Here is a 27481-nt window from a genome sequence, read left to right as displayed (position 1 = left end):
TTATTAAGCTCCAGTATTATTCTGAAAAAAAAAATCATGAGGCTTCTTCTCTGATATAGCCTAAGCAGCAACAAAGCTAGTGAAATAAAAATCAAGTGCAGAGAAACAAGAGGGAATATTCTTTTCTGGATATTACGTCGCATTAAAACAGTGAAATTCATTTAATTAACATTTTTGTCGTGCCGATTTATGGCGAAGAGTTTTTGACAGCAGGGGATCTAAATTGTGAACACTTTTCATGCAAAATACAAATGGATTGTCAATAATTCAGACATTTATATACATCGATAATACAGCCTGTAAGTGTAATTCTTGTTTACAAAGAAAGTTACTTCATCATTCTTTGAACAATTAATTTTTAAGGTATTCATGAATTCTAAATTAATGATATTACACTTTACTAAAGCTGACGCCAAGCAGTGTTTTCAACTCTAGCGAGAAGTCGCTAAATCTGGCGGATCTGGCTAGCTGGCGACAAAAGACGTGAAAAAGTGACGAGCGACTTTTCTGGCTACTTCGTGTGCTCTTTAGCGACTAATTTGGAGAATTCACAAAATATCTGCGTAGGTACGTCTAAATGCTTAAAAATGTCCGTTTTATAGTTATTAAATAAGGAAATACTCTCGTAATTCACTTCTGATGCACAAAGAGAAACTGAAGCAAAGCGTACCCCCTTTTCCAGTATGGTTTGTGATGTTTGTAAACATCACTGTTCACAGCTCATTGTTATCAGACACTCCTCCTGGCGCCATTGCGGCTGCCTTATTATAAAACAGAACGTTTGACTTCGCGGTCGCGTCGTGCGTGGGTTCCGATTGGAGTTTTTTGGGTAGTGTGTGGTGACAAAGGAAGTGCTAGTGTAAATTATAAAGTTCGTGTGTGTTTGTGCGCAGGTCAGCCCAAGGCAGGGCAGTGTCCAGTGTGGGGAAAACCGCAATACAAGAAACATTATCGGAAGGAGTGGGAAAACTACAAATGGTTAACCCCTGTCGATAGTGACACGGCGAAAGCGTATTGTAAGTACTGCAAAGTAGAACTATCTGTATGCCCAAACTACTGATCTGAAAAAAACTTTTGAAACACAGAAACATAAAGTCAGATCTGGTTACTTCTGTTCTGCAAAACAGAAGAAAAACAGTTCAAACCGGAAAATTTAAATACTTCTAGTGCTGAAGCTATTTTAGCTTTATTCATTGCCGAACACTGTTCTTTGCTTACCGTGAATCACTTGTCCGAATTATGTATGAAAAGGTTTGGTGACTGACAGCTGCAGTGCACCATGCATTCGCCTGCATAAAACCAAGTGCACAGAAATAATAAACAACGTTCTTGCAGTGCATTTTCTCGATGATTTAGTATCTGACATCGGTAATCAGTGTGAAGTGCAGTGTTCAGAGGAAGAGGAAAGTAACGAGGAAATGTTGCTTTTATAGGCAAGTACTCGATTTTCTCCACCTTTTTGCTATTTTTTAGAAGTACATTTCACTTTGCGACTTTTTCTAGAGCCTTTACATTTCATTTAGCGACATTCTAGCGGATTTTCTAAGGACTTTTCACGACTTTTACGTTCAAGTTATTGGCAATACTGACGCCAAGTATACTCCAGTCAAGGTCACTCGCTTTCGGAGTTTCCCCTTGCCTCCTCCACACCCCTGGCCCTCTAGGGTTGCCTCGCTTGTTCTAAGCTGTTAAGTTGACACTTTGCTCGTTGTACAGTCAGGGACACTTCTGGATTATAACAATACCATTGACTTTCAATTAAATCATTACAACCGACAAGTGTCCGCGACCGTACGTTTGCGGTTGATTTCGTTTACGATGTTGTTTTGTGAAAGGGCTATTTGGTTACGATTAGGAAGGAGGCGAGGGGGGGGCATTTGCCTTCCACTTCTCGCCACTTTTGCCCTCACACTATGCTAAATCTTATCTACAAAGGGAAATATACTGTCTTTGCCCCCCCCCCCCCCCCACCCAGTTTTGGTACCTTGACCCGTAGTTTTGGAACCCAATCGCCACCACTGAGTATTGAGGATTGAGGAGCAGCGTCCTACGTGTGGAACATTTGCCGGTGAAAGTGAAGCGAGTGCCTCCCGAAAGGAGACTAGAAAGCAAAATTTATTTTACTTCGCTTCTTGTGCCACTTTTGGCTAATTTGCGAAGATGGGGATGAGTGATGATATGATGAAATTGATGAATAGACATCACAAACGTTCATTCCCAAGCCAGGATTCGAACCCGGGACCCCTGGCGTTGCAGCGCGATGTGCTAACCACTCCGCAACGGGGGCACACCATCTTCTAGGTCAACGTGACGGTACACATATTTTATGTTAAATAAATAAATATAAGTAAATATCAACATGACTTAACGGCGTTCTAATGGAAGTTAAGAAAAAACAGTTTTATCTAGACATCCCAACTGACAATACTAACAGCGATCAGCCTCCAACGCATCACAATATCCATCGAAATAATAGTATCTGATGCCATGCAATGGTGGTGGTAGATGCACATTGCACGGTGGTTCGGTTTCCACTTTAAACTGTAGGTCCAGTCCCGATTAGCTTTTCTGTGCATAAAGCGGTGTTAAGAACTAACCCAAACAAGTAACAATTCCATGTGATGAAAATTCAAATATATTCTTTTTATAAGAATAATTTTTCATTCTACCACAATTTAGTCTATCTCCCCATTTATGTCCTTTCACCTTACGTCGAGTAATTGCGCGAGGTAGAAAATGGCCACCGTACGTACGTTCCTCGCCTGTCGTACCGCTTGCACCGTTACTAAGCCATCCGAAACCAGCTTGTTCCACCCCTTTTGGCGCGGAGACGCTCTCGCACATTGTTGCAACATTTATTCCCATATGATTTGGTATGGAGGGCGGTGCTTGGGTTGCCGCGTGATCGACGGCAGATTGCTGACAGGTAGCGCAGCCAATGGGGGCCGAGTTAGGAACGTCAAACACCAGCGCGCGCTTCGAATCATCCGTCACTCATCATAACGTGACACGTAGTTCCTCTCTATTCACGTTTTACGGACACTATTGTGTTTAGTTGGTTCCTCGCTTCGGGGTTTGGTGCTTGTGGCTTCCTCTTACATAACGTTTCGTCAACGCAGTGTGTGACCTAAGAAATAACAAATGAATAACGATTCCTCGCAATACTCTTAAGTTTGCACCTTCCTCTCTTGGGGGTGCTGTGCTTGTCCGCCCATTCATTGTCAATATCTCAACTTCCATGGAGTGTATAGCAGCCACACCCAGATTCCCGCTATCCTCGGGAGTACCTCTATTACGTATAAAAATCTCAGTCCAATCAGAGCACTTTTAAAACTTCCTCGCTTTGGCGTGAAAAGTCCAGCTTCCTCTTAATGGAGGGTGGGAAAACAGGGGGTGTGTGTGTGTGTGTGTGTGTGTGTGTGTGTGTGTGTGTGTGTGTGTGTGTGTGTGTGTGTGTGTGTGTGTGTGTGTGTGTGTGTGTGTGTGTGTTTTTTTTTTTCCTTGAATAAAAAGAGCTTTGTCTTGGCTTTTCTTCTGTCTCTTGGCCTTGCATAGCCTACCCGATTTTAATATGTTAATGATAAAGCACCTCAAACTGCCATGGAGCAAAGTATGGGGCATTTAAATGCTTCCGTTGTTTTGAACTGAAGAAGGGCAAAATAATATTAGCAGTTCTCCCTTCGTTCCTACAACTTCAGATGCAGCTATTGCCTCTATAACGGGCACGAATTGATGTATCTTCCGAATTTCCTGATCAAGTTCTACGTTTCGGGAAAACTTCTGGAAGGTAGTGTAAAATGGTATGATTCAGCCCAAATTTAGCAGAATCAGTAATCTCACTCTTGAACGAGAAAGGGCAAGATCTAATGTAAAAGTGTCATTCACTGCCCAGAAGCCAGCTTTCTGTTAAGCAAGGTGGTTTTTTGATTTAAATCAAGATTTAAATTGGGGAATTCTATTTTAGAAAATCACTTCATACAAAATTACAGAATAATGTACACAAGGATTTTGTAGATGTCAGAATCTTCTTTTGTGAAAGTACATTAATCTCGTAACTATTTAATGGTGTTTATTATGTTCTAAGAAAGGAAATAGAGGAAACAAAACATATGTACTGATGGGGTGAAGCTCATACAAAAGTAAATGTAATATGTCATGAAAAAAAACAACTTAAATCTCCCTTGATTTAAAATTCAATAATTTCTATAAGCAAAAATAGCACATTTTTTAAATAGAATAATATACAAAATATTAATCATGTTAAACCATAAATAGTGTCATTATCATTAAACAGTAAATAAATATGGCAGCTGATATTTGGCTAACTATCGTATCAATCCCTAAGATTATATGTTTATTTTAAAAGCCTTTCTGAATGCTTCATGTTGACCAGGGCATTCACTTGTTTATCTCAGTTGTCTCAACCTCTGAGGCATGTAAACAATGCACAGTGTTGTGCTATGCAAACCTCCTGAGGTATTCAGGAAATAGGTAGTTTCTTCTGCCTATGGAGTCAGTGGTTTGCATAGTGGCAATTAAAAACACGATTCGGCATGGAGGAAGAGCTCCATGGCCTAGGGAATATAGAGGTGAGACAAGCTGAGAGGGGACTGACTTTGGATTGGAATTGCGCAGAGAGAAGAGGTTAGGAGAGCAGATGAGCGAAAGTGAGACGACGCGCTGGTCGACCTATAGAGAAGCCAACAGAGGAGTATATTTTTATTCATCGTAATTATCTTGATTCGTCAGATAGACAGATAACTATCCTAAACCCAGCCATGATTCAGGTTCAAAGGTTCATAAAACCCACCAAGTGACCGTTGTCTTTTCAAGTTGTTAAGTTCCTAAATCTTATTTGTACCTTTCGCATTGCCAAGCGTAAACTCGTCATGTTAATGAGTGCTCTCATCATAGAGGATGAATGATGAATAGCTTACATCACACAGCAATTAATTGCGAAGTGACTGGTTCTGATCCCATCATTCTTTAGAATGATACACTATCATTAAAAACACTAAAATTCGGCTACAAGGTCTGTTAAAAATATTTAAAGTTAAAATTATAAAGTACATCCAGAATATTTTATTTTCACTGTAAGAAAAGTTACTTAAATTATAATAGTTTCATTAGCACACACAACTCATATTAGGTTCATCATGTTCAGTTCCAGAAACAGAGAAATGCATATTTACATGTAATTCGTTATTTGCTTTAATCAAAACGTTCAAATATTTTACAGGGCCGTTTATCAGAAAAAGCCTTTCTATATAAAAAATATGTCAATATGTATGGTGCCAAAAAACACGCAAGCAATTTTAAGCATTTTTTTAAAAAATAAGAAAAGATCGATTTGAATAAAAAATATCAAAACATATAAATAAAAATCTTTATTTTTATCCACCCAGCTGTTAAGAGGGGCGGGGGAGAGGAAAAGTAAGTAATTGTATTTTCTGTGTTTTGAGTACATAAATTCCAAAGAATTCCAAATTTACAGGTAGAGCATCGATTTGTATAATTATTAATGTAAGTGTAGCCGCAATATTAATGTAAGTGTAGCCGCAATCAGCCATTCTAAGTAATTACATACATTTCCTGGAAGAATCTGACTGTACTTGAGGGACTCAAATTTGTTTCTTGCGGACGCGTACTTTACGACTTTGTTACGCCACTGCGTCAAATATTTAATATTACAAGAACATTAAGACGTAACAACAAAATTAGATTCACAACTATTATTATTATCTAAGTCCTAAAATTCAAAATTAGCTGGTACAATTAATGTGCAAGAAAGTCAAAATTGCTAATTCAAAAAAGTGAAATTTATTTATTTATTTACTTAAAAGTTTCAGATACAGTACTGAAAGACCATTTTATACTGAAACTCTAGCAACAAGAAAAAAATTAAAATAACAACAACAAAACAATACAATAGAAGATGGCAGACAAAAAAGATAAATTGTTACATGTACATTCGTAGTGATTGTCGGAAACTGTTCTGACAAGAAAATATCAACATTTGATTACACCAAAGATTTCACACTTATGGGGCAAATGACTATCGTTTTAAGATTTGTTGATGTTGAAACCAATTGTGTCGAAGAGCTTGTAGGTAGATATTTTGGGCCCCTGGATAGGATTGTGATTTAGTGCACCCCCTTACCCCCCGCTCTATCAAGCACAGACATTTTATGTGCATCCTTCGATATTTTCTACTTAAGCCACGGTTTGTGACATTTTCCTCCTACAAACTTTGAAATGATGAAACAAAGAATGACTGATTAAATAGTATATAGGTTATGTTCAAAGATTCTTAGTTTGCACTTCTGAGTTGTTTTTTTTAAAAAAAATGGCATATTTGAGGATATTTCAGTTGTCTTACTGCCTAAAGAACATCTTAAAAAACATACTATTACTACTGCTTTGGTTAAAGAAAATTCCAGCTGTGTGTTACAGTACCTGAGCCAAGTGTAAATTTCTTTGTCGCGTACTATTAAATATAATTTTTGTTAGAAATGTATTATTTTTATTATTATTATTAGTAGTAGTAGTAGTAGTAGGCTATCATATATATATATATATGATAATATGCTGACTTTTCTTGATGACTGTGTATCGATTCACATTGATATTTCAAACTTAAAGAACAGATAGGGCCTTGCATTCTAATCTCGCCCAGGGCCTCGCGATATGTTGCTACGCCATTGCACCTAAGATTTTGTAACTTCTCAAATTAATTTCATTATTATGTCAAACCAACTACCACATATTTATCAAATTTGTTTCGAAGGTCTTGAAATAGGTTTGTGTGTCTTTTTCATTTTATGTCACTTTTCTGGTCTTGCAATCGTAAATCTTCTCTTGGTTTCATTTTTACGTCGTTTGTTTGTTGAAATGTGTAAATAGCATTGCCTGCTATTTGCACCCGAATGAAAATACAAGCTAACAATTATATTTTGCATCCTATTATGGTAGTATCAATGCAGTCTGTAGAACTAGATAACTAGCAACAACATGAACGAACGACAATTTGTTGAAAGAGATGACAACATTCAAAAACCATTTATAATGCAAATTCTGATTTCATGTTCCATTTTATGGACCATCGTTTCTTAGTGTTCGGATATAGAATTGACAAAATTACACCAGAGAGAAAATCTGTTTAATTGATTGATTCATTATTTGGTCACTTTATGCACAATAAGGCTAATCAGGACCTACAGTTTAAAGTGGGATCCGAAGCACCATATGTCTCAACTGGATATCGAACCCAGGACCCCTTGATTACAAGGCGACAACACAAACACTGTGCCATAAGGGAGTGCCCCCCCAAAAAATGTTTCATGTACAACAACCACCAGTCACACAAAGTTCCAAAATATTTACGAAAGCAATTTTTGCGAAACTTGGTTCATACTCCTTTTACAGGTGTCAGCAGTGGCGGCGATTAGGGGCAGGGCCAAGAGGGGGTAGTTGTCCCTACTTTTTGCCACTTTTGCACCATGCTAACCTTATGTACCAAGGGAAATTAAACTGTCCTTGCGTCCCCCAACTCTTGAACTTGGCCCCCGAGTTTTGGAAGCCAATTGCCGCCACTGGGTGTGAGTGATACAAATGTTTTCTATCAAGGAATAAATGTCTGCAATTTCAAATTGCTAAAAACGTGATGAACATTTTAAGTGCTCCTTGACCAGTTTAGAATCTAAAAGTTTGGCAATGGTGACTGCGTGACTCACGTATCTGAAGACGATGGAAAACTGGAATGAGCATTTGCTGAAGATAAGCGAGCATGGACTTGCAAGGCCTTCCAGGTACCTGTTGGCTTTTGATGCTTGACAGGTCAAAACCCAGGTCTACAGTTTTACTCGCACGCTCCCCAGCCAGGCGGGCCTAGTAAGCGAATCTGCCTGAGCTGCAGCTCTCTGATTTCAAGACAGATGCTACATTAACAAATAAAAATGATGACAAAATTCCAGATCTCACAACACATAATATATGGAAAATATTTTTGGAGAACAACTCTCATAATGATTAATTTGCAATGTAATAATCTTCGAGCTTAATTTGCAATGTAATAATCTTCAAACAAGTGTAATTTATTTCAAATTAATGTTGTTCCTGAAATATTCGAGTGTTGTTCAAAATACCTGGTTAGCATTAGGTATAAAAAGCTAAAATTGGTGCAATAATTTTTGAATATTCCTATAGTAATAATTTTAGGATAATAGTAAATAAAAATTGTTTAAGCAGTAAGTATATCTAAAATATTACTTTACTAGAATATAAGAATGAATAAATATAACATTTTTACCCAACATAATTCTGAACTAATAAATCAAAGGCTATTTACAGAAATATCAAATCAGTAAAATTATTGGGAATTTTACTGATAACCAGATACACCAATCACACTTGCATCAGCCGTCCCACACCTACTGGACCATTAATCATTATTAAAAGTAAGGGAAATAGGAAACAAAGCAGCAATAATAAAAATGTTTCATCACTTGCCTTTTTTCATTGTGATCATATTCTGAATTACTGCATCAGTGAACCTTTTACAGTGTTTTGCAAGCTTGGTGTTGTCATTTGAATCATAATGTGAAGTACCTGTAAACAGGGACAATAAAAGAATGAATCTAGATATAAAAATTAACATATATATATATACAAACATCAAACTTCTTTTATACTGTAAAAAATTATATTTTTGAAATATCACAGAAATATCTCAAAAGTTACACAAGACAATGCACAATAATTTTTGAAAAATATACATCTACGTGGTGAGATCATTTAATTCCCAGAATATATTCTAGAAAAATATTTACTAACATGTGCAATAGTCAGTTTCAAAGTAATCAAAATTTGCAGCTGTGAAGTAAATTGAATTTTATTTATTTAGCAGGTGGTACAATGTTTGGCACATTCTTTTTAACTCTTTCCATGGTTGTCTGTCATTCCAGTTGGTCAAGGAAAACCAAGCACCACTGAACGACACTTCGAATTTCTATGAGGCACACTTTCATTTGGATTGGTTACCAAAGAAAATGTGTGTTTTTGAGTACTGGCAATCTGTAAACATTTCACAGTGTTCGGAAAGTTATTTTTTAAAAGTAAGTTGAGTTACAGTTACTGGTATTTGAAAAGTAACCAACCCCCTACCCCCACACACTCTCACTCTCTCTCTCTCTCTCTCTCTCTCTCTCTCTCTCTCCCTCTGCCATGGTTGTGTTGTGCATAAAGGGCCCTAAAAGTTGAGGCCAAAACTTAGCAACAACATTTCCCGTTCCCTGACATTTCCCTCACTTTTTTGACTCCTCAAATTCCCTGACTTTTCCCGGTTTTCCAGGTTTGTCGCCACCCTAACTGACTCCTTATAGTAAGCAGGTTACTATACAAAGGAAGACAATCGTAACTGAAATTCAGCACTTCTAGCAGATGGTGGCACCATCGTGAAGTCAAAGATGTTTGCAGTACCGTCTGTATCTCGATAACTCTCGTATTATGGAGAGGGAGTGGTTCAATGTAGAGTTAGGTTGTTTTGTAAAATGAGCATTTTAAAATTACGTCCACGCATTTAAATATAAAAAAAAAAGTTCAGAAAAGTAGGGGTCTTAATCATATCTTCTTTCCCACCTGATTCCAGGACATTTGTGCATCCCAAAGAAACTATTCGGAACACTGATTGTCCCTGAATATCCGGGACGTATAGAGTCCCTAGGTATGATCTGGCTATCAAAATCCACTCTGCCACCACATAAAAGGTCACACATTTATTAAATTAAGTCTAACTATGAACTTATAATTTTTCTACATAAAATGAGCAGAAAATTCTTTTGAAAAAACTAATCCCAGCTTCTCTTTAAAAAACAATTACAATTAGTATTTTCCTCCTTGCTACAAAATTGAAAATAAAAACATCGATGTTATTTTAATATTCGTACGTATGTACACTTAACAGTGCAGGGTCCATTAGTCGAGGATCTCCCGTTGAATTGCAAGGACATTATTTCAACCTCGTTAATGTTAAACACATCCTCTCGGGTGTTGAAGACGAAACTGGTTGTGTAGCCAAGATCACCAACAATTTGTGCATATTTGAGTACAAGAACTTTTCATAATTTTCTACTGCCTACAATGCAGAAAAAATCACAGTATAAAAAGTATAAAAACTTATGTGAGTAAGTATAATAATCGTAAAACTCCTTGCAGACGACGTTTCGTGAAGCTACGCTTCGCTTCTTCAGGTATTTCTTTTCAGTATATAAAATACTTCGTCATAAATGTAAAAGTAAATCCAGGATTAGGTAAAAAAGGGTATTGGGATGTGGAATTTAAAATTACATGAAGTTAAAAATTCCATGTAGGCTAAGAGATATTCTAAAAAAACGGTGTACCCATTTTCCCATATAGAAAGAATGACTACTGTAGCCTACTAATGCTACATCCCCTCCAATGAGAACTCCACAGATTCTGAAGCAGCGCGGGTCACTTCCGGCGTAACATGGAATTTAACAGACTCTTCACTGTTTTTTCCCCACCGTTTAAACATGTTGATCCACGCCTCATTCAAGTTACTGTCATCTCTATTTAGTTTTTTCCCCCTGTCAACACAAATATTTGCAGCCTCGTGAACGTTCATATCAGGTTGTTTATGAACTCTTTTTACCACTTCTCTTCTTCTAACCTTATGATTTAATTCTAAAACATGTTCAGAAAGCCTGGTCTTCGGAGATTGTTCCCTAATATCCTTGTCATGCTCGTCCCAGCAGGTTCCCATGCTTCTTCCTGCTTGTCCAATATATGTTTTATTACAAGAGCAAGTTATCTTATACACACCCTTCTCATCCCTGACTTCTTTTCGCCCCTTTCCATTCTTTTTGTATTCAGTAAAATATTCCTCTATATTTCGGGGAGCTCTCATTCCCCCTTTTAACCTGAAGTCTTTTAGAATCTTATCAAATTTTTCGGACACCCCTCTTACATACGGGATGCCGACGAATTTGTATTATATTTCCCCTACCTCGTTATCCTTACTTATCCCATTCTTTTCACCTTCCTTATTCAAGACTTTAAGTGACCCCCTCTTTCTTCCCCTCATTTCCTCTGCTTTATAACCATTTCTTAACCCCAACTTCATTATCCAATTTTCTTCTTTCTCTCTTTCCTCCCTACAATCACAGTGCCTCCCAGCCCGAATGTAGAAGTTCATGTATAGATTATTCTTAATTCTGTTTAAGTATTCAGAATCTTGGTGGATATATCTGTCCCCTGCCAACTTCTTGTGGTAAACCCCGGTACGAAAACTGCCATTAACCCGTTCAATCCTCATGTCCAAATAGTTAATTACTCCTTCGTTTTCTATCTCACAAGTAAATTTTATTCTATCGTCTTGTTCTCCCAAGATTTCGAAAATACGATCTAATATTTCTTTTTTCCCGATAACCAAGATGTCATCAACATATCTACAAAAATATTTAATATCATTGTTAACCTCACTCAGTGAATCTTTCTCAATGTAATGGAGGAATATGCTGGAAACTATTCCCAAAACAGGGTTGCCGATAGCAAGTCCTTCGTTCTGTCTATAAATTTTCCCATTGAAACAAAAATAATTATATCCTGATACTAAATGGATATTATTAGATCTGCTAAAGAAAATAAATTGGTAATAATGGAGAAGAATACTTATAGGGAGAAATTGGAAAGATGTTTCTCTCAATGATGATTTTGAAGTAATAGAACGAAACCCAATAAGTAAAGTAAAAAATGTAGTTAGAAAGGGGATAGAAACTAGTTTGACACTTTCAAGATTAGAAAAGAAGAAACTTATTGAATACTGTAAGAGGGGTGAACTTCCTATCACTTTTGGTATTCCGAAAACTCATAAGGAAGGGATCCCGATGAGAGCGATTATACCCATGTATTCTCACCCAGGGTATAAACTGGCGAAAACGTTAGTAGAGAGGTTAAGGGAGGTTGGGGGGGAAGACCGAATACAGTTTTGAGAATTTGTGGGAAGTGAAGAAGGGATTGGAGGGGATAAACCTAAACAAAGAGGATGAAATCCGTAGCTTTGATGTCATTAATTTGTATCCTAGCGTCCCTCTAGATAAAGCTGTGGATTGTCTTCAGAGGTGGGTTATGGATAAGGGAACTGATGTTGTGACAGCCTGGGAGTTCGTTCGGTGGTTCCATTTAGTATCAGGATATAATTATTTTTGTTTCAATGGGAAAATTTATAGACAGAACGAAGGACTTGCTATGGGTAACCCTGTTTCGGGAATAGTTTCCAGCATATTCCTCCATTACATTGAGAAAGATTCACTGAGTGAGGTTAACAATGATATTAAATATTTTTGTAGATATGTTGATGACATCTTAGTTATTGGGAAAAAAGAAATATTAGATCGTATTTTCGAAATCATGGGAGAACAAGACGATAGAATAAAATTTACTTGTGAGATAGAAAAAAAATTGTTAGGGGAATTTTTGAGGCCAACATTGTTGGAGAGGGGGAAATCTCCCTCAGATTTCGCACCCTGACCCCTGGCATTATAACATGCTGTGTTGACCATGGAGGTCAGCTAATTATAAGAGTATTCAAAAATAAAATTATTAGAAAAATATTTGGATCAAAAAGGGATGAGGAGACAGGTAAGTGGAGAAGGTTACATAATTTAGAACTCCATAATTTGTACTCATGTCCAGGTATTATTAGAATGATTAAATTAAGAAGACTTAGGAGGGCAGTCCATGTGGCACGAATGGGAGAGGAAAGAGGAGGTAACGGGATTCTTGTTAGCAAACCTGATGGTAAGAGACCAGTGTGAAGGCCAAGACAATGATGGAGAGACAATGTTGAGATGGACCTAAAGGAAATTGGTAGGGATGGAAAAGAGTGGATAGATCTTGCTCAGGATTGGGACAGATGGAAGGCCTGTGTTGCTGCAGCCATAAACGTTTGGGTTTAAGAAGGCTAGACAGTTAGTTAGTTAGTTAGTTAGTGTGGCTCTACTCTTTACAACACAAACGCAAAACTGAGAGAATATATTTTATCCACTTAAAAAGAACTTCTTCCTTCTTACCTGATTTTAAATCGGACATCCAGGCAGCATATGCATTTTCAATTACAGATAGCAGAGCTCCTCCAAAGGCATTTTTCCACAGAGCAATTGGAAATTGTGACATGGGGTGAACTGTGTCCTCACTGATGGCCAGCGTGTGTAAAGAAAGCAAAGGAAAAAGCTTTCTGGACACTTTACCAACAATGAAGAAGTCAAATCCAGGAGGGGTTGATATAGCAACTTCACACAGTTTGTAGCCTTTGGACCATGCTGGTAAAGAACTATCCATTCTATAACCAAATAATCCTTCACTACAATATGCAAGAAGACATTGTCCAAACTGCACATAAGTTTCATGTGGTGTCCATTTCTGAAATTAAAACATATATTTTAAAAAAAAACATTATATGAAAGTGGTGGCATTATAGTATCTACAAGGTCATCATTATGTGCAATTGTGTTTGTTAATTAACATTAATATTGCATTATTAGTATGACAGTTTGCACTTATTCATAGTTAACCTAAACAATTTTCTACAAAATATTTAAAACAAGTGGCACTGAAGAGGAATCCAGAATTAGTCAAGAATGATTATATACATTAAAATGTACAATTACCATATTCACTCATTTATAATGCGCACTTTTTCCAAAATTTTTGCCCCCAAAAACTGTGGTATTATGCATGGAATAATTCAGAGAGTCTGTACAGGGTCATTCCATGATTTTGTGACACTTGCATTGATTTTTCATGTGTATGGAACACTATCATTTACATATCATTGTAAAGGTTAAATCCTACAGTTTCTGAATATGGTAACTGTATTCCATTCAAGTTAGTGACACTAATATGAAATGCGGTTGAAATGAGCTCATCACAAAATAAAGGAACTTTCTGATTTTTATGTGGATGAAAGTAAAGATAAGGAAAAATAAAATAATAATTAGAATGTATTACTGGCCAAATAATATTATATATATGGAGTGTGTAAATGCATTAATGAAATAAATCCTGTGCTGCTAACTGTTAGTTTAAGGGTCCTGAATGTGCCTCATATAAATGTTAAGTTATTTTGATTTTCTTTTTAGAAAAAGTAAAGAAGGAATGAGCAAAACCACGTATTAAAGTTTGAAGACCATTCCCAAGATTTTTAACTTCGTAATGTTCTGTGACACCAAGAAAAGCAGTGCCATTCTGGCAGAATTCGAGCATGCGCCTTCCATCACATGGGATGCGTATCAGCGGTATTTGTTGGGTGAGAAAAAATATAAAATAACTTCCTGAGCACTGCAAATCCAAAACGTAATTTTGATCTCCCCTTCTGCTATATCAGAATAAGGTGGTTAAAGAGTGAAAGCTTTGGGATGCTAAACACAGTGGAGGGAGAGGGGGGAGGTGAAGTGGCTTGGTGACTTATTGTTAACACAAGAGGATATTCTCCTCTTGATAAACATAGCAACAGGTGACTCATTGAATAGGTATGATGTCATTCACTCTTGATCGGCATAGCAACATCATTACGACGTACAACTAAGAAAGTCATTTCTTCAACCTAAATTGTACTGCACATTATATACGAGGAATAATTGTTTGTCACTTTTCCCCATCAAAAACCAGGGTGTGCATTATACATGCGTAAATATGGTAATTGAATTAAAATACACTCCTGACAAAAAATTTTGCATATTGTTAAATTAGGTATTAGGTGATAAGCACAGCCTTGGAATGCAACAACACATGGTATCTGTGTCTGCTGGATGTTGTTGTGTTTTCACCAACATATGCCACCCAATATAAAAATATTAATAGGCTCCCCTTGTATATTTTGTTATATTCAACCAGTTCACTTCGAGTTTGCTATACATGAGTTGTAGACATTATGGTGCTATACGTCAGTTGTAGACATTATGGTGATTCACGCTTCTGGCAGACAAAAGGTTGGCTAACCAGAGAACAAATAAAATTATATCCCTAAATAAATATATATATATAACTGTCCCCAGTGGATTGCACCATGCTGTGAAGGTACAAGGGTGTGGAAGGCACGAAGGTGCCTGAAAAGCATCTCTGGACAAGAACGTTTTAAACACGCAGTGTCAAACATGCCATTAAGCACAACAAAGATCATAGCTTGAGAACTAATTGTCAAAGAGAGATCGAATTCAACCCCCTCCCCCCCAGAGAATGACAGGGCTTTTAGTGGAGGTGAAATTTATACGTTGTATCTACCAATAATGACAGTTTAAGAAGAAAAACAAAATTTAATGAAGAAATTGGTATTTGACAAGCCTCTATGGCCACCAGAATAGACTGAAGTGAAATAAAAAATGTATGTAGCAGTGATACATTCCTACAAAATGTAAAGTTTCATTGAAAACAGACTGATATTTCTTGTGGAAAAAAAAATAACAATTAATAAGAGTAACAGTGTTGCCAGCTTATGGAAACAACTTTGGGAATTTTTATTCTAGTGCCAGACCTATGGACATTGAATAGACCAAACTTGGAGGATAATATGACAACATGTAATGGGTGTTCCCCAATTTTGAAGAAGAAGAAGAAAAAGGCAACATTTTCGAGGTACAAAATTATTTAATCTGATATTAGCATGTTAGAATTAATGTTCTCTCTAAAGTTGTTACACTAAATATATTATATCTTTTGTACTTCTTTACTAATTTACTTTGGAAACTAAAGTGAATTTGATAAAGTGTTGCTTGCCAAGTCTATCAACTCCTCACGTAACCAATATCCTCACATAACTATACCTTAATGTTAGTTTTTTTTATTATGATTTTTCTTAAATCTATGACAAGGGTCAAATGTAAAAGCCTGCCTTCTAAATAAATACGATATCTATCTATTATCTATGGCTTTACACTTTACACACACCATACAGAAGTGAACATACCATTGGTGCTGAAACCAACCACGACATACTCTTTGCTGGAATACAGAGAAGATTCAGCAAGCGATGACCCCATTTGCTTTTTAAGTGAGATTCAAAAAGGGTATTCTCTTCTTCTTTGTATGTTGTCCAATTCAAAGGCGGAGTCCATTGAAATTCCTTGGCACTGATTTCTTTTGCTTGAAGCCATCGTTTCAGAAGTATAATCAAAGCACCTGCTGCTTGTAAATAAACATCCAATGCCATCCTGACCTGTAGGGGAGACAATAACAAGTAAGAGCAAAATTGGATTGTCAAAGGAAGGAAGATAGGAAGTACGAAACTTTAAAAGACAAAATCTAGCATAATTGGAACTGTAACCAACAATCTTCTGGGGGGAGGGGGGGGGACAATGTGCAATATTTTAACATAGCACTAATAAATGTGAATTTGCTAATATACATTGATATGTTAATGTAATATATTGATTAAACCATGGATTAGGCTCTTAAGATGAAAATAACAATCAATCAAGCAATCATCAGATTATTAAGATGATCCAATTTTATAATTTACTGCTGGCAACTCAATTAATTAAAATAGACATGGACCAATATGAAACTTTGCCAATAGTGATATAAAATATACCAATACTGATAGTCAATATTATGCCAATATGATATAAAGTTGTAAATGTTCCTTCAAGAAAACATGATTGGTTCATTAACCTCCTTAATCAGTGGCTACTCTAAGATCAAAATAAATCCAAGTAGAATTCCAGGTTTTTATGGAGAAATTTCTAAACTTTCAAGGTTAAAATTACTTCTTCTTTAAAATATTTAAAATGCAATATTTTTATTATCTTGCTTGGTCATCGCCACATCTCCCAATGACTGGACACTTCACCTCTGCCCATTCCATATTTCTTGTTTTGAAAGAAAAGTGTGAAGAAGGGACTGTGAGATTCCTGAAACATGACTGACAAGTAGTTTTTTTTTTTTTACTTATAAAGCTGTAGTTAAGAGGCAAGTTTATATATATATAATGTTATCCAAATGAACATAGACATATATTAATTTATACATAACACACGAAGAAGAAAAACTTACATTGAACACGGTAAGTCCTTTATCTGGAGAGCCAAAGAGTCTGGTGTAGGACAAAGAGCATCTGCCTTCCTCTATAGGCAAGGAAAGAAGTCATTAGTTTTCAATGAAATTAATCAAAGAATATAAAAGTACAACAATGACTTAGAAACCCTCATAGTATCTATCACAAAGAGGAGCAAAATGAATTCATGATTTGAAAGATTCAGTAGTCAATAAACCTTACCTTAACATGCATGTATTGAAAGTATTCTGAACAAAAGATACAAGTTTGATATTAGGAAACAACACATATGGAATAAACTTCTTAAAAATCATACACTTTTTCCTACTCAATTCATGAAATTTCCCATGATGCACATTAACTAGAAGAATTTTATTAATTATATGAACAATTCTCTTTCTCTATTTGAATTTTAAAGGAATAGTGACTCAATTTCATTTAATTTTTGTTATTTAGTGTTGCTTTTCTGTCACTTTTGGCTAATCACAATGATGAGGATGAGTGATGATATGGTAAAATTAATGAAGAGACACTCGCAAAGAACACCAATATCAAAGCTTGGATTCGAACCTGGGACCTCTTGCATCAGAGCATGATGGGAAAATCACTCCCCGGATGGTGACTCAAGTCTCTATGCAGTATACAATGAGGGTATGATGAATGCAAGATGACATATTTCAATATTTTCTGGGTCTGCACAGAATATTTCTGCCTACAGATCTGCTATTTCTTGCAGACACAGAGGTTAGGTTGGAAACTTCTGAACCCAGTCCTCATTAGCATTATGTTGCTCCTAGGAACACCTTCATGTCTGACGTCTGACAATTTTGAAATACTGCTTGAAGACTGATGTTACTGGTTCCTTGTTCTCTTAGAAATATTTCAATCATGAATGGCTCACCATTGTGGCTTGGTGCGAGCAGGACTGGTTTCGATTTCTGGTGGAAGCCTACGACATTTCGGTATTGACCCAACAATGTGAGGATGATTGAGGAGCTACTTGAGAAGATGTTGCAGACTCCAGTCTCAAAAGGCAGAAAACAGTGACTCAATGCACTGACTATCCGACACCCAATGAAAAGGTTGGTCTGGCAGGCCCTGGACCTTAAAAGGGCAGTTGCACCATGAAGTTTACTTTAGAATGGCTTACTTTTACTGCTAATACAGCAGTCGTAGTATAAGATTATGTAAATCCTGCTTAATCCATTCCCTACTGCTTGCTAAGTACTAAGCAAGACAAATCCATAGTTCAGGGGTTCCCAAACTTTTTCATTTCACGTTGCCCTTAGTGTTTCAGCATTTTCTACGGCACCCAAGTCAAAATGTAGGCCTATCTAACACTTGCAATGCTCAGTTAGTGTGGTTAGGTTGCTTGCCTTAAGTTAAAAAATGAACACATATTTCAAATTTAGAAACATTTTACACGTAAAAAGTAATAAATATGCACATATTTGGAATAAGTGTCATTTCATTGAAAATATTGGAACATCTCGACATGCCCCTGTAAGCCAACTACGGCATACACTTTGGGAACCACTGTCTTAGTTCACTCTGCTCAATTGTCTTGCATGACATGGTGCTCCCATTAGAACTTGAATGCTGAGTGTTGGTTGATTATATAGCTGATAACCTGTCAGCTAAGTGTCTGAAATGTTGCATGGTGAAACAGTTTGAAAAACAAATATATGTCAGAACCAGTAATGAAGCAAGTAAAAAGTAATCATGTTATTTACTGTTAATAATGTTAGTTATTTATAACAGAATTACAAAGCAACATATGCAGACTGACTAATAAAACAGGGAATTAGATAGTCTTACCTTCATACAGAATGTTGTTCCAGAGCTGCTTAAAGCGAGCTACCTTCACTGTGTCTCCTATCATCTTGTGTACATGGTTAATACTGAAACATACAGAATAAAGTAGAATGATCGAAATTGAAAGTTTGGGTGCATCAGCTCTTAGTCTATCTTGCACCTGTCACATTATATGGGGTCCAGCCCCTTACCATAACTAAAACATAACTAATATACCATAACTGTAATGTTGGGAGGATTAAAATTTTCTTACCTGGGTTAAAAGCTGAGGTTGCTGTAAAGGGGCAATCAGCACACATAAGGTCAACACAGGACAACACACACACACACAGCCCTACAGAGGATTAAACAGGCCTTTAGCCCAGACGCCAGAGGCTCATTGGTTATGGGGTGTATTAATTGGAAGGGTCGCCCCATACACCCCAAACTAGAAAGTGTCTTTACATTTATAATATATAGGGTGTCTGAAAAGTCTTTGTATGAAAACAAAAATTAACTGTATCCGTTATATGCAACATAGACATGAAAAAATGGTGCCAAAATGTTCGGAAACTATTCAAGTTTTTTTTTGTTTCAGGTTTCTGTAACGTTGCAGTAGTGTAGCATTGCCAGTGTCCAGCAAACTGGAAATGTACACAAATCAGGAAAAGCTGAGTGTGTCCTGTGGTTTCACGAGAAGAGGTCACAAAAAACAGTGCAGACAAAGTTTCAAACATCATACGGAAAGGTCTCGCTCGATGGTAGGAGCATTAAGTCATGGTATGACAAATTTAAGACCACAGGATCTGTTGCTGATGCACCGAGAAGTGGCCGACTACTCTTTTTCTGTTAGGACACTGTAACATCTGGAGTGTATCTCGACATGTTGCAATTGTTTGCTGTTCCCCAATTGCTAGAATAACACCCAGATGTTATCTTTCAACAAGACTGTGCACCGCCACATTGGAGTCTGGAGGTTTGTTCCTACCTTGATCATACATTTCCTGGAAAATGGATTGGTCGAGATGGACCGACAGCGTGGCCTGCAATCTCCAGACATAACCCCTTTAGATTTTTTTTCTATGGGGTTATGTGAAAGACAATGTCTACAGAACTCTTGTATTAGATCTTGCAACTCTGCAACAACGGATAACCCAAGTCATCACAACAATCCCTCCTGTGATGTTGGCTAATGCATGGCGAGAAGTTGAATTTTGACTAGATGTATTCAATGCTACCAAGGGTGCTCACGTGGAGATTTACTGATTTCTTTCCTATTGCCAATAAAACTTGAATAATTTGCAAACATTTTGGTACCATTTTTTCAGTGACGTCACGTGCGGTTCACATATGAGTGTTCACAATAATGGTTTTGTACTGAATGCAAATTTACTCCTATCCCTTGTAAATTCATATTCAATTGAAAGTGTGATAATAACAGTTCAATTTATATTTTCAACAACTTCCCCCAAAATCACGCTATATTTGAAGTAATACAAGAAGGTCGTAGGGGAAATTGTCCCTCTCCCCATTAAAATCTGCCAGGTTTAGTGAATTGTCGCTAAAGTTTGCAACTATGTAGCAAAGAACTATTCAAATCCCCATAGACATACCTAGCATATGCTGCACTCGGGTGCCGAATGTAAGAAGTATTGTCCCTTGCATCAGTGTTTGCACAGCGAAGTGAACATCTTCAGGGTATAGTGGCCAACAACTCCTTAGCTGTCAGCTCTATGCAATACGCACAGCAATTGTGTTCAACGTGCTCCGTGGAACACCATAGGAGTCAGTGTTACCAACTATCTACAAATGTTATAAGACGTGAAAGAAGTCGTGTCAGAGTAAATTGTGTGTATATACTCGTACATCAAACATAGTATTTTTCGAATAAATATACGTATGTGTGTATGTGTGTGTGCATATTTAACATGTACGTAATTTAAGACATATACATGAGTGTTAACGTGCTCATGTGAACATTATCAGGCAACGCGCCTGCTATGTCTATGTTGCATATAGCTGATACAGTTAATTTTTGTTTTCATACGAAGACTTCTTGGACACCTGGTATATAATAATATACGTATTAGGAATGGACAGATATAGAATTTCTTTTTGTGATACCAATAAAGTACAGAAATAAATTTTACTGGCTGGATTTAAAATTACGAAAAATGTGCATGACTTGACATTTACAAAAAATACAATTTTATGTATTTTAGGGATGAAAAGATATTTTTGCTGATACTGATGAAGTACAAATCCACGTTGACCAGAGCCATTGGGCCAACTAGATTTTTATGTGAAAAAGGTTGTTTTCATTGGTTGAAAAATTGAAGTTGGTATATATAGTGGGCATATTCTCCATGTTACAATGTTTACCCCGGTAAACCAACTTTTCTCCTATATGGGTAATTGCATATCATATATTATGCAAACTATAAACCAGAATTTAAGAAAATTATTTAAATAACTTATGTACATCATTGCTCATTCTCCATTATATCCTTCTGATGACTGGGTTTCCTACTGATTGTACATGGGGATGGCGAGGGAGCCAAAGATATGTACAGAGTGAAATCATAATTTGGGGACGCAAAGGGGGGCACAGGCCCAAAAAGGTTGAGAACCCCTGGTCTACAATGTGCAAAGACATTCCATTTGTCAACTGACATAGACTAAACAGTGTTTCACTGATAACCTGTTGGGTTAATGTGTGAAAAATGAAAAAGTGCATCTTGCCTGGTGGCCAACTTTCAGACTCGCCACTGAAGTTTCCTGGTTCGAATCCCCGCATGGGTGTTATTTGTGAGTGTCTGTCCCTTCATCAATTTCATCTAACAATCACTCGTCCTCATCGTAGGGGTTAACCAAAATTGGAAGAAAAGCAACACTAAATAACAAAAATCAAATACAAAATTTACATCTTATCCCCCAGGAGGCAAGATGGTTCCGTACCAAAGGATTAATTTTTCTTTCATCTTTTACTAAAAAAAATTCCCTTGCTAGAAAAATACGACACATTGGGATAAATCACGTTATAGAATCGAGCTTTCTTGATTAAATGTATTTGGTTTTTGAAAGCGTTATGATTTATTGTTAAAGAAAATGAAAGTAAGCTATAACATATGTTATTATTGACTAATTCATAATTATTAATTAGAGAAAAAGAATGAAAATAACTAATTTGGAATTCCAATATCACCCATTCTTGAATTGTTTTCATCATATCGGTAACTTGACTAAACCTCGGATTTTAGGTTTATAACCTATTTTTTCCTTTGAAAGTAAATAAGAAATAACAAGTTATATCAGCGTTTCATTAAAAAATGCACCAACTGAGGAAGTTTTATAGTGCCTAAAATAACCTAATTTGTTTGTTAGAACCTATTCTAGGTTAATGTGTTTAAAGTACACCTTTTTTTTAGGTTTTTATATTTTTTTTAGGTTTTAAAGGATTTTTATATCTCACAGAGGTATTTACTAGGTTTGATGGTGAAATAATTCAATGACTGGCGTGTTTGAAACATCTTTTATGTCGATTTCCCTCCCTCCAAGTACATGTTTAACAGACCTCTAAACAAAACAAAATGTCTGATGCTACTGTCACCTGCACACTGTGGCGGCAATTAAACGGGGCAATTCCCCTGCACTATAGACTCTTAATGCTAAGCCTTGCCTACTAAGATAAAGTAAACTGTCCATCCCCACCCCTCTCTCTCAGTTTTGGCACCCAACGGTCTTTACTGCCAGCACAGTCCAAAGTGCAAACTTCTGATCTGGGTGGCCTTGTCACTTTCACGTCAGTTTGGTCATTTTTGGCATTCCCGCCCTGTGAAGTAATGTTTAAGCATTCAAATTAGCACCACTGACTATGTTTCTGTTGAAAGATAAATTTCAGCACATGAAATCATCCTCATCGACAAAAGGCGAAGTTTCAGTGTGGATAACATGTAAAAAATTCATGGTGGTCACTAGGACCATGATAAAATTCAAGTATAATTCCTGTTTTCAAGGGGAACGTTCCAAATATTCAAGGATACAAGCAGGTGTTTTCTCTATTCCAATCTTATATATTACCGACTCTCGCCCCCCTCCCCCCCCCACACACAAATAAAATCTTGAGAATATTTTGTTTTATTTACCACGTAGCTTTCTTTTTCTTCTTAACAAAATAAAAACTAAAATGAGAGAAACTTGCCTAAGGGCATTTATAAACATGTATAAATATTATGGGATTTAGATTAATACGTAAAAGTTGCAATTTTTCACTTCTACGGAGAACAAAATTGGAATAGAGAAGACATCCGCTTGTACATTTTCTCATGTTTTACCAAAATTCATGAGTAATTTCCAGAGACATTAATTCATGCATATTTCCCAGAACTCAAGGTATTCCCCAGTGAATAGTCAGCCTGATATTGTGCAGCAAATTATAGCTTACATACACAATTCATTTTTCATATCAACAAGTAACTTTTGGTATCAGCACAAGTGTAGTATTATAATAATGTGTAGATAATTTTGAAAATGATATAATGAAATGAAAATTTGTTTAAAAAATTAATATTTGGATATTACAGTTCTTGTGAAATTTTGTTTTTAATGATTGTATCTAATCAGTTTTCCAGGAATTTTATACCAATTTAAGTTTTTTTGCAACCTAGATCAGGATTTTTCGAGCCTAATTTAAGATTTTTAGAACCTATTTTAGGATTTTTAGAAAATTTTTAGGATTTTTAGAACCTCTTTTAGGATTTTTAGAACCTATTTCAGGATTTATAGAACGTATTTTAGGAACCTAAAAGCACACTTTTTAGAACCTAAAAATCCGAGGTCTACTAATGACAAATATGTGTCACAACATGGTCGATCTACACCTCAATGTCACACATTCCAGTATCCTCCACAGTGTACTTGAACGTCTCTAAAGTTACATCATCCAAAAACACATCCTTTTCACACGTGAAAAAATGCTGGGTTATGCTGCAAAAACACAAAGGGAAACTAAAACAGCAACTTAGTGATGGTGAAGAACTGTCGCTGGCAAAAAGTGAGGAAAGAAGACGGTAAGTTGTGGACATACTTTGAGGCAGTCACATTTTAATGTACCCTACATATAAAATAAAATGCATATTTGGGTGTGAATTTTTAAATATTGTCACATTTTTTTTCTCTCTTGTTGAGAGGTGTTCATTTTAAATCAATCCCCCCCAACCTCACAGCCTGCCCTCAGCCTCCTTCACCCACAAAAGTATTCCAGAGTGTGAGGATGCCCTCATGATGTCACCATCCGGAACACCTCTGGATTATAGATCGGCTCCTCTGCACCCCCCCCCCCCCCAGCAGCATCATCCTCACTGACAATGTGAAATCACAGTACCATATGCAACATACCACTTTCATTTCTGTATTTGACTTAGTGAGAAGTATTGGGGTTGGCAACAGCCTAATAATGGATTTCTTCCGCAGCATGTAGTCTGTTCTATAAAAATACGCTAATGCAAGAAAAAAAGTGTAAATTACATTGGGTTGTACATTTTAAAATATATTTCCATCAAAGGTTTTTGTTTATAATAATAATACATGATGATTGTATAAATTACAATCGATCACGTGAGCAACAAGAAAATAGTGCCAGTTTCGAACATGGCGACTTCCTTGCGTACAGGAGTTTCTTTCGGAATGAAATACAGCCATTTGAAAAGTGGCGAGAAGCGGGTTGTTCTTAATGTTTATGTGACATTGTGTTGGTGGTATCCTGAGAAAGCAGTGTTAGTATCCGAGTGTAGTTTTGCGTCTGCATCTTGTGCTTTCGGTGTGATGAAAGGAAAATGGCCAGTCAAGTTGTGAGTCCAATAAAGAAACACGTTGATGCTCGCATAAACAAGTACACAGAGTTTGAGTTAGGTGCAATATGGCGCAAGGTGCATTCATATTTTTTTAATCAAAGAAATGTTCACTGGGGGGAAGATATTAGTGGATGTTAATAGTGATGATGACGATTTTCCCAATTATCAAGGTCGATGTTAAATCGCCTCTTGTGGCACGTTGAGTTCGTTTTGGGGAAGCAAATTTAACAGATGGTACTCATTGACAGGGATGAAAAATCCTCCAGTTCAAAAAGGAACTGCTGTGCTTATTATCGTCTTCTTGTTTTCGAGTGCACGAGAAACAGAAAGAAAGATAAAAAATCTCTTTTTATTCCTTGGCTAATCTTTGTTTAGCTTCAACTAAAACTGCCGGTATTTGTTGCACAAAGGAGAAAACAATAATCTGTATGTCAGCAATGTTGGTCCATAATTTGGTGAAAGGTGCAGCAACAAAACCAAGAGGCTTGAATTTACTGAAATGATTTTCTCACTCTCTTGTAAGTTCGGTGCTGTCATACTGAGAGAGGAGGCGGAAGAGTGATCTGTTAACCTAGATCACATAGAAAAATATGTTCATTCTTCAACAAGAACATGTATTCAATCACTTCTCGAAAGTTTCTTATACTTCAATGTGTAGATCTACATGGCCGTATTTAAGGGGGAGGGTTCTTAGGGTTCAAATACCCCCTCCCCCGAAATTTCTGACATGTTAGATTTATACAGGTTGAGAATCCAAAGTCGAAAACTTATTCACAGCTCTACCTAGGTACAAAGATGTAACAGGAAGACAATGTGGAGAGAAATCCACCTTGGGACAATTTAGTCAGACTTTCCAAAGAGTTGGAATTCCTGAAACTTGAGAAAAGCAGGTTCTATTTATGTCCACAGCCCACCCGCGACCCTTAAACTTTCACTTGACCGTTCTCATTTCAGTGTTGTTTCTGGTTGGGACTCAAAATTTCCCCTTTTAACTTTTAAATTCCCTGGGCTGTTAGATAAGTTGTTTAACCCCCTCCCCTTTCATTTCTATAATTATAATATTCAAATATCGCCTTTAAGTTTAAGATAGATATACAAAAGAAAAAGTTTAATGTTTTCATTTCCCAGTTTATTGCATATTTTTATAAGTTTTTCTCCGTCTTTCCTATTTATCCCCCCTGCAAAATCCCTTGTTTGAACAATTTCTCTACTGGGAATATTACTGCATCGTGAAAAATGAATGGATCGCTTAAGGTTGAATTTAGATTTGACTGTCAAAAAAACATGACTCTTATAGTCCAGTTGTTGTCCTAGCCAATAGCCTCCAGTCTCAAATTTGTCATTGCTGGATGGAAGTATCTTTGTCCTTTTAGATCACGTCCTTGTGGTGTGATATGAGTGTGTTTCTTGTGCCGGAGTTCTAGTGCTTTAGGAACACAAAAATGAAACACGGTGCAGATGGCAGAAGCGGACAACTCTCGATAGGGATGTTTTTCAAGAAAAAACCTAAAAGTGAAAACGGATGTAACAGTGGTGACACCTCTAATGATGACTTCGCCGCGAAATCAACGGATGACAAGCAAAATGATATTATCACAAATGCATCAGCCAATTTGTTGGTAACTAATAGTGATAGTTCTTTCTGTGATATTGGCCTTTACCTTAATGTAGCAAATCTCAACAATCTGAAAAAAGAACAACTTTCGAAGAATCCGTGGGTTCCTTCTTCAACATATGCTTTCCCGCGCAGAACTGCACGAAATCTAAGATTTCAGCTAAGGTGGTTGGAAAAGTTTCCGTGGCTAGCCTATTCCAGTAAACTGGAAGGTGCATTGTGCAAAGTGTGCGTACTGTTTTCTCGAGGGGAGGAAAGAGCACTGCAATTTTAAAAATGCTTTGGAAGATTTTGCAAACCATGAGAATATGTCATACCATAACCGGTGTTTAGAGCTAGCCGAGAATTTCATAAAGTGACTGAAGGGAAAAGTAATAAGATAGTGGACCAATTGTGCAGCGAGCGAGCTAAACAAGGAGCTGAAAATTGCGAGAAACTGCGCTCCATTATAGAAACAATTATTCTCTGCGGTCGTCAAGAAATTGTCCTTCGCGGAACGGATGACTTTGGAAACGTGATGAAGTCTGAGGAGGCTGAAACAAAAGACGGTAATTTCCGTGCCTTACTACGGTTCCATGTAAGTGTAGGTGACGTTGTGCTTCAGAAACATTTGGAATCGGGTGCGCTCAATTCAAAGTACCCAAGCCCTACCATTCAGAACGAGTTAATTATGATTTGTGGTGACATAATTAAGAAAGAGATTGTGGAGAAAGTGAATGCTGCCGAGAAGTGTTTCTCTGTGATGGCAGACGAAACTACAGACATTTCTCGAATTGAACAGGTATCTGTGTGTGTGTGTTATGTAGATGTGAAGGAAGGTAAAATTTGTGAAGACTTTCTTGAATTTGTTCCAGCAGTCGACCTTACAGGCAAGGGCTTGGCCACACTGCTTTCTGCAACCTTGAAAAGAAATAACACAAACTGTCATTTCTTGGTTGGACAGGGATATGACGGAGCGTCAGCCATGAGCGGTTACCTGCATGGTGTTAATGAATATATTAGGAAGGACCACCCCATGGTTCTTCACGTCCATTGTAGTGCTCATTTCTTGAACCTTGCTTTGGCAAATTCGTGTACTCTATCGTCCATACGCAATTGCCTAGGAAGCATTCAGTCTGTTGCAAATTTCTTCCGTTCGTCTGCTCAAAGAAACTA

At 36.9% G+C, this 27481-nt stretch overlaps 1 protein-coding gene across 1 annotated transcript in view; it reads right to left on the bottom strand.

Annotated features, from left to right (window-relative positions):
* Window positions 1-27481, bottom strand: part of LOC145999690 (uncharacterized) — a 158600-nt gene that overhangs the window by 109810 nt on the left and 21309 nt on the right. Inside the window, exons 4-8 of the mRNA XM_083136906.1 lie at window positions 18884-18966; window positions 17065-17135; window positions 15980-16228; window positions 13089-13437; window positions 8509-8607 (exon numbers count right to left, since the gene is read on the bottom strand). Of these exons, the coding sequence (XP_082993032.1) occupies window positions 8509-8607; window positions 13089-13437; window positions 15980-16228; window positions 17065-17135; window positions 18884-18966 (851 nt within the window). The remainder of the gene's footprint in view (window positions 1-8508; window positions 8608-13088; window positions 13438-15979; window positions 16229-17064; window positions 17136-18883; window positions 18967-27481) is intronic.

The sequence above is a fragment of the Lepisma saccharinum genome, chromosome 15 (assembly GCF_977018435.1).
Source record: "Lepisma saccharinum chromosome 15, izLepSacc3.1, whole genome shotgun sequence".
Classification (NCBI taxonomy): Eukaryota; Metazoa; Arthropoda; class Insecta; order Zygentoma; family Lepismatidae; genus Lepisma; species Lepisma saccharinum.
Note: the sequence above shows the minus strand (reverse complement) of the source record. Positions and strands in the feature narration are given on the sequence as shown.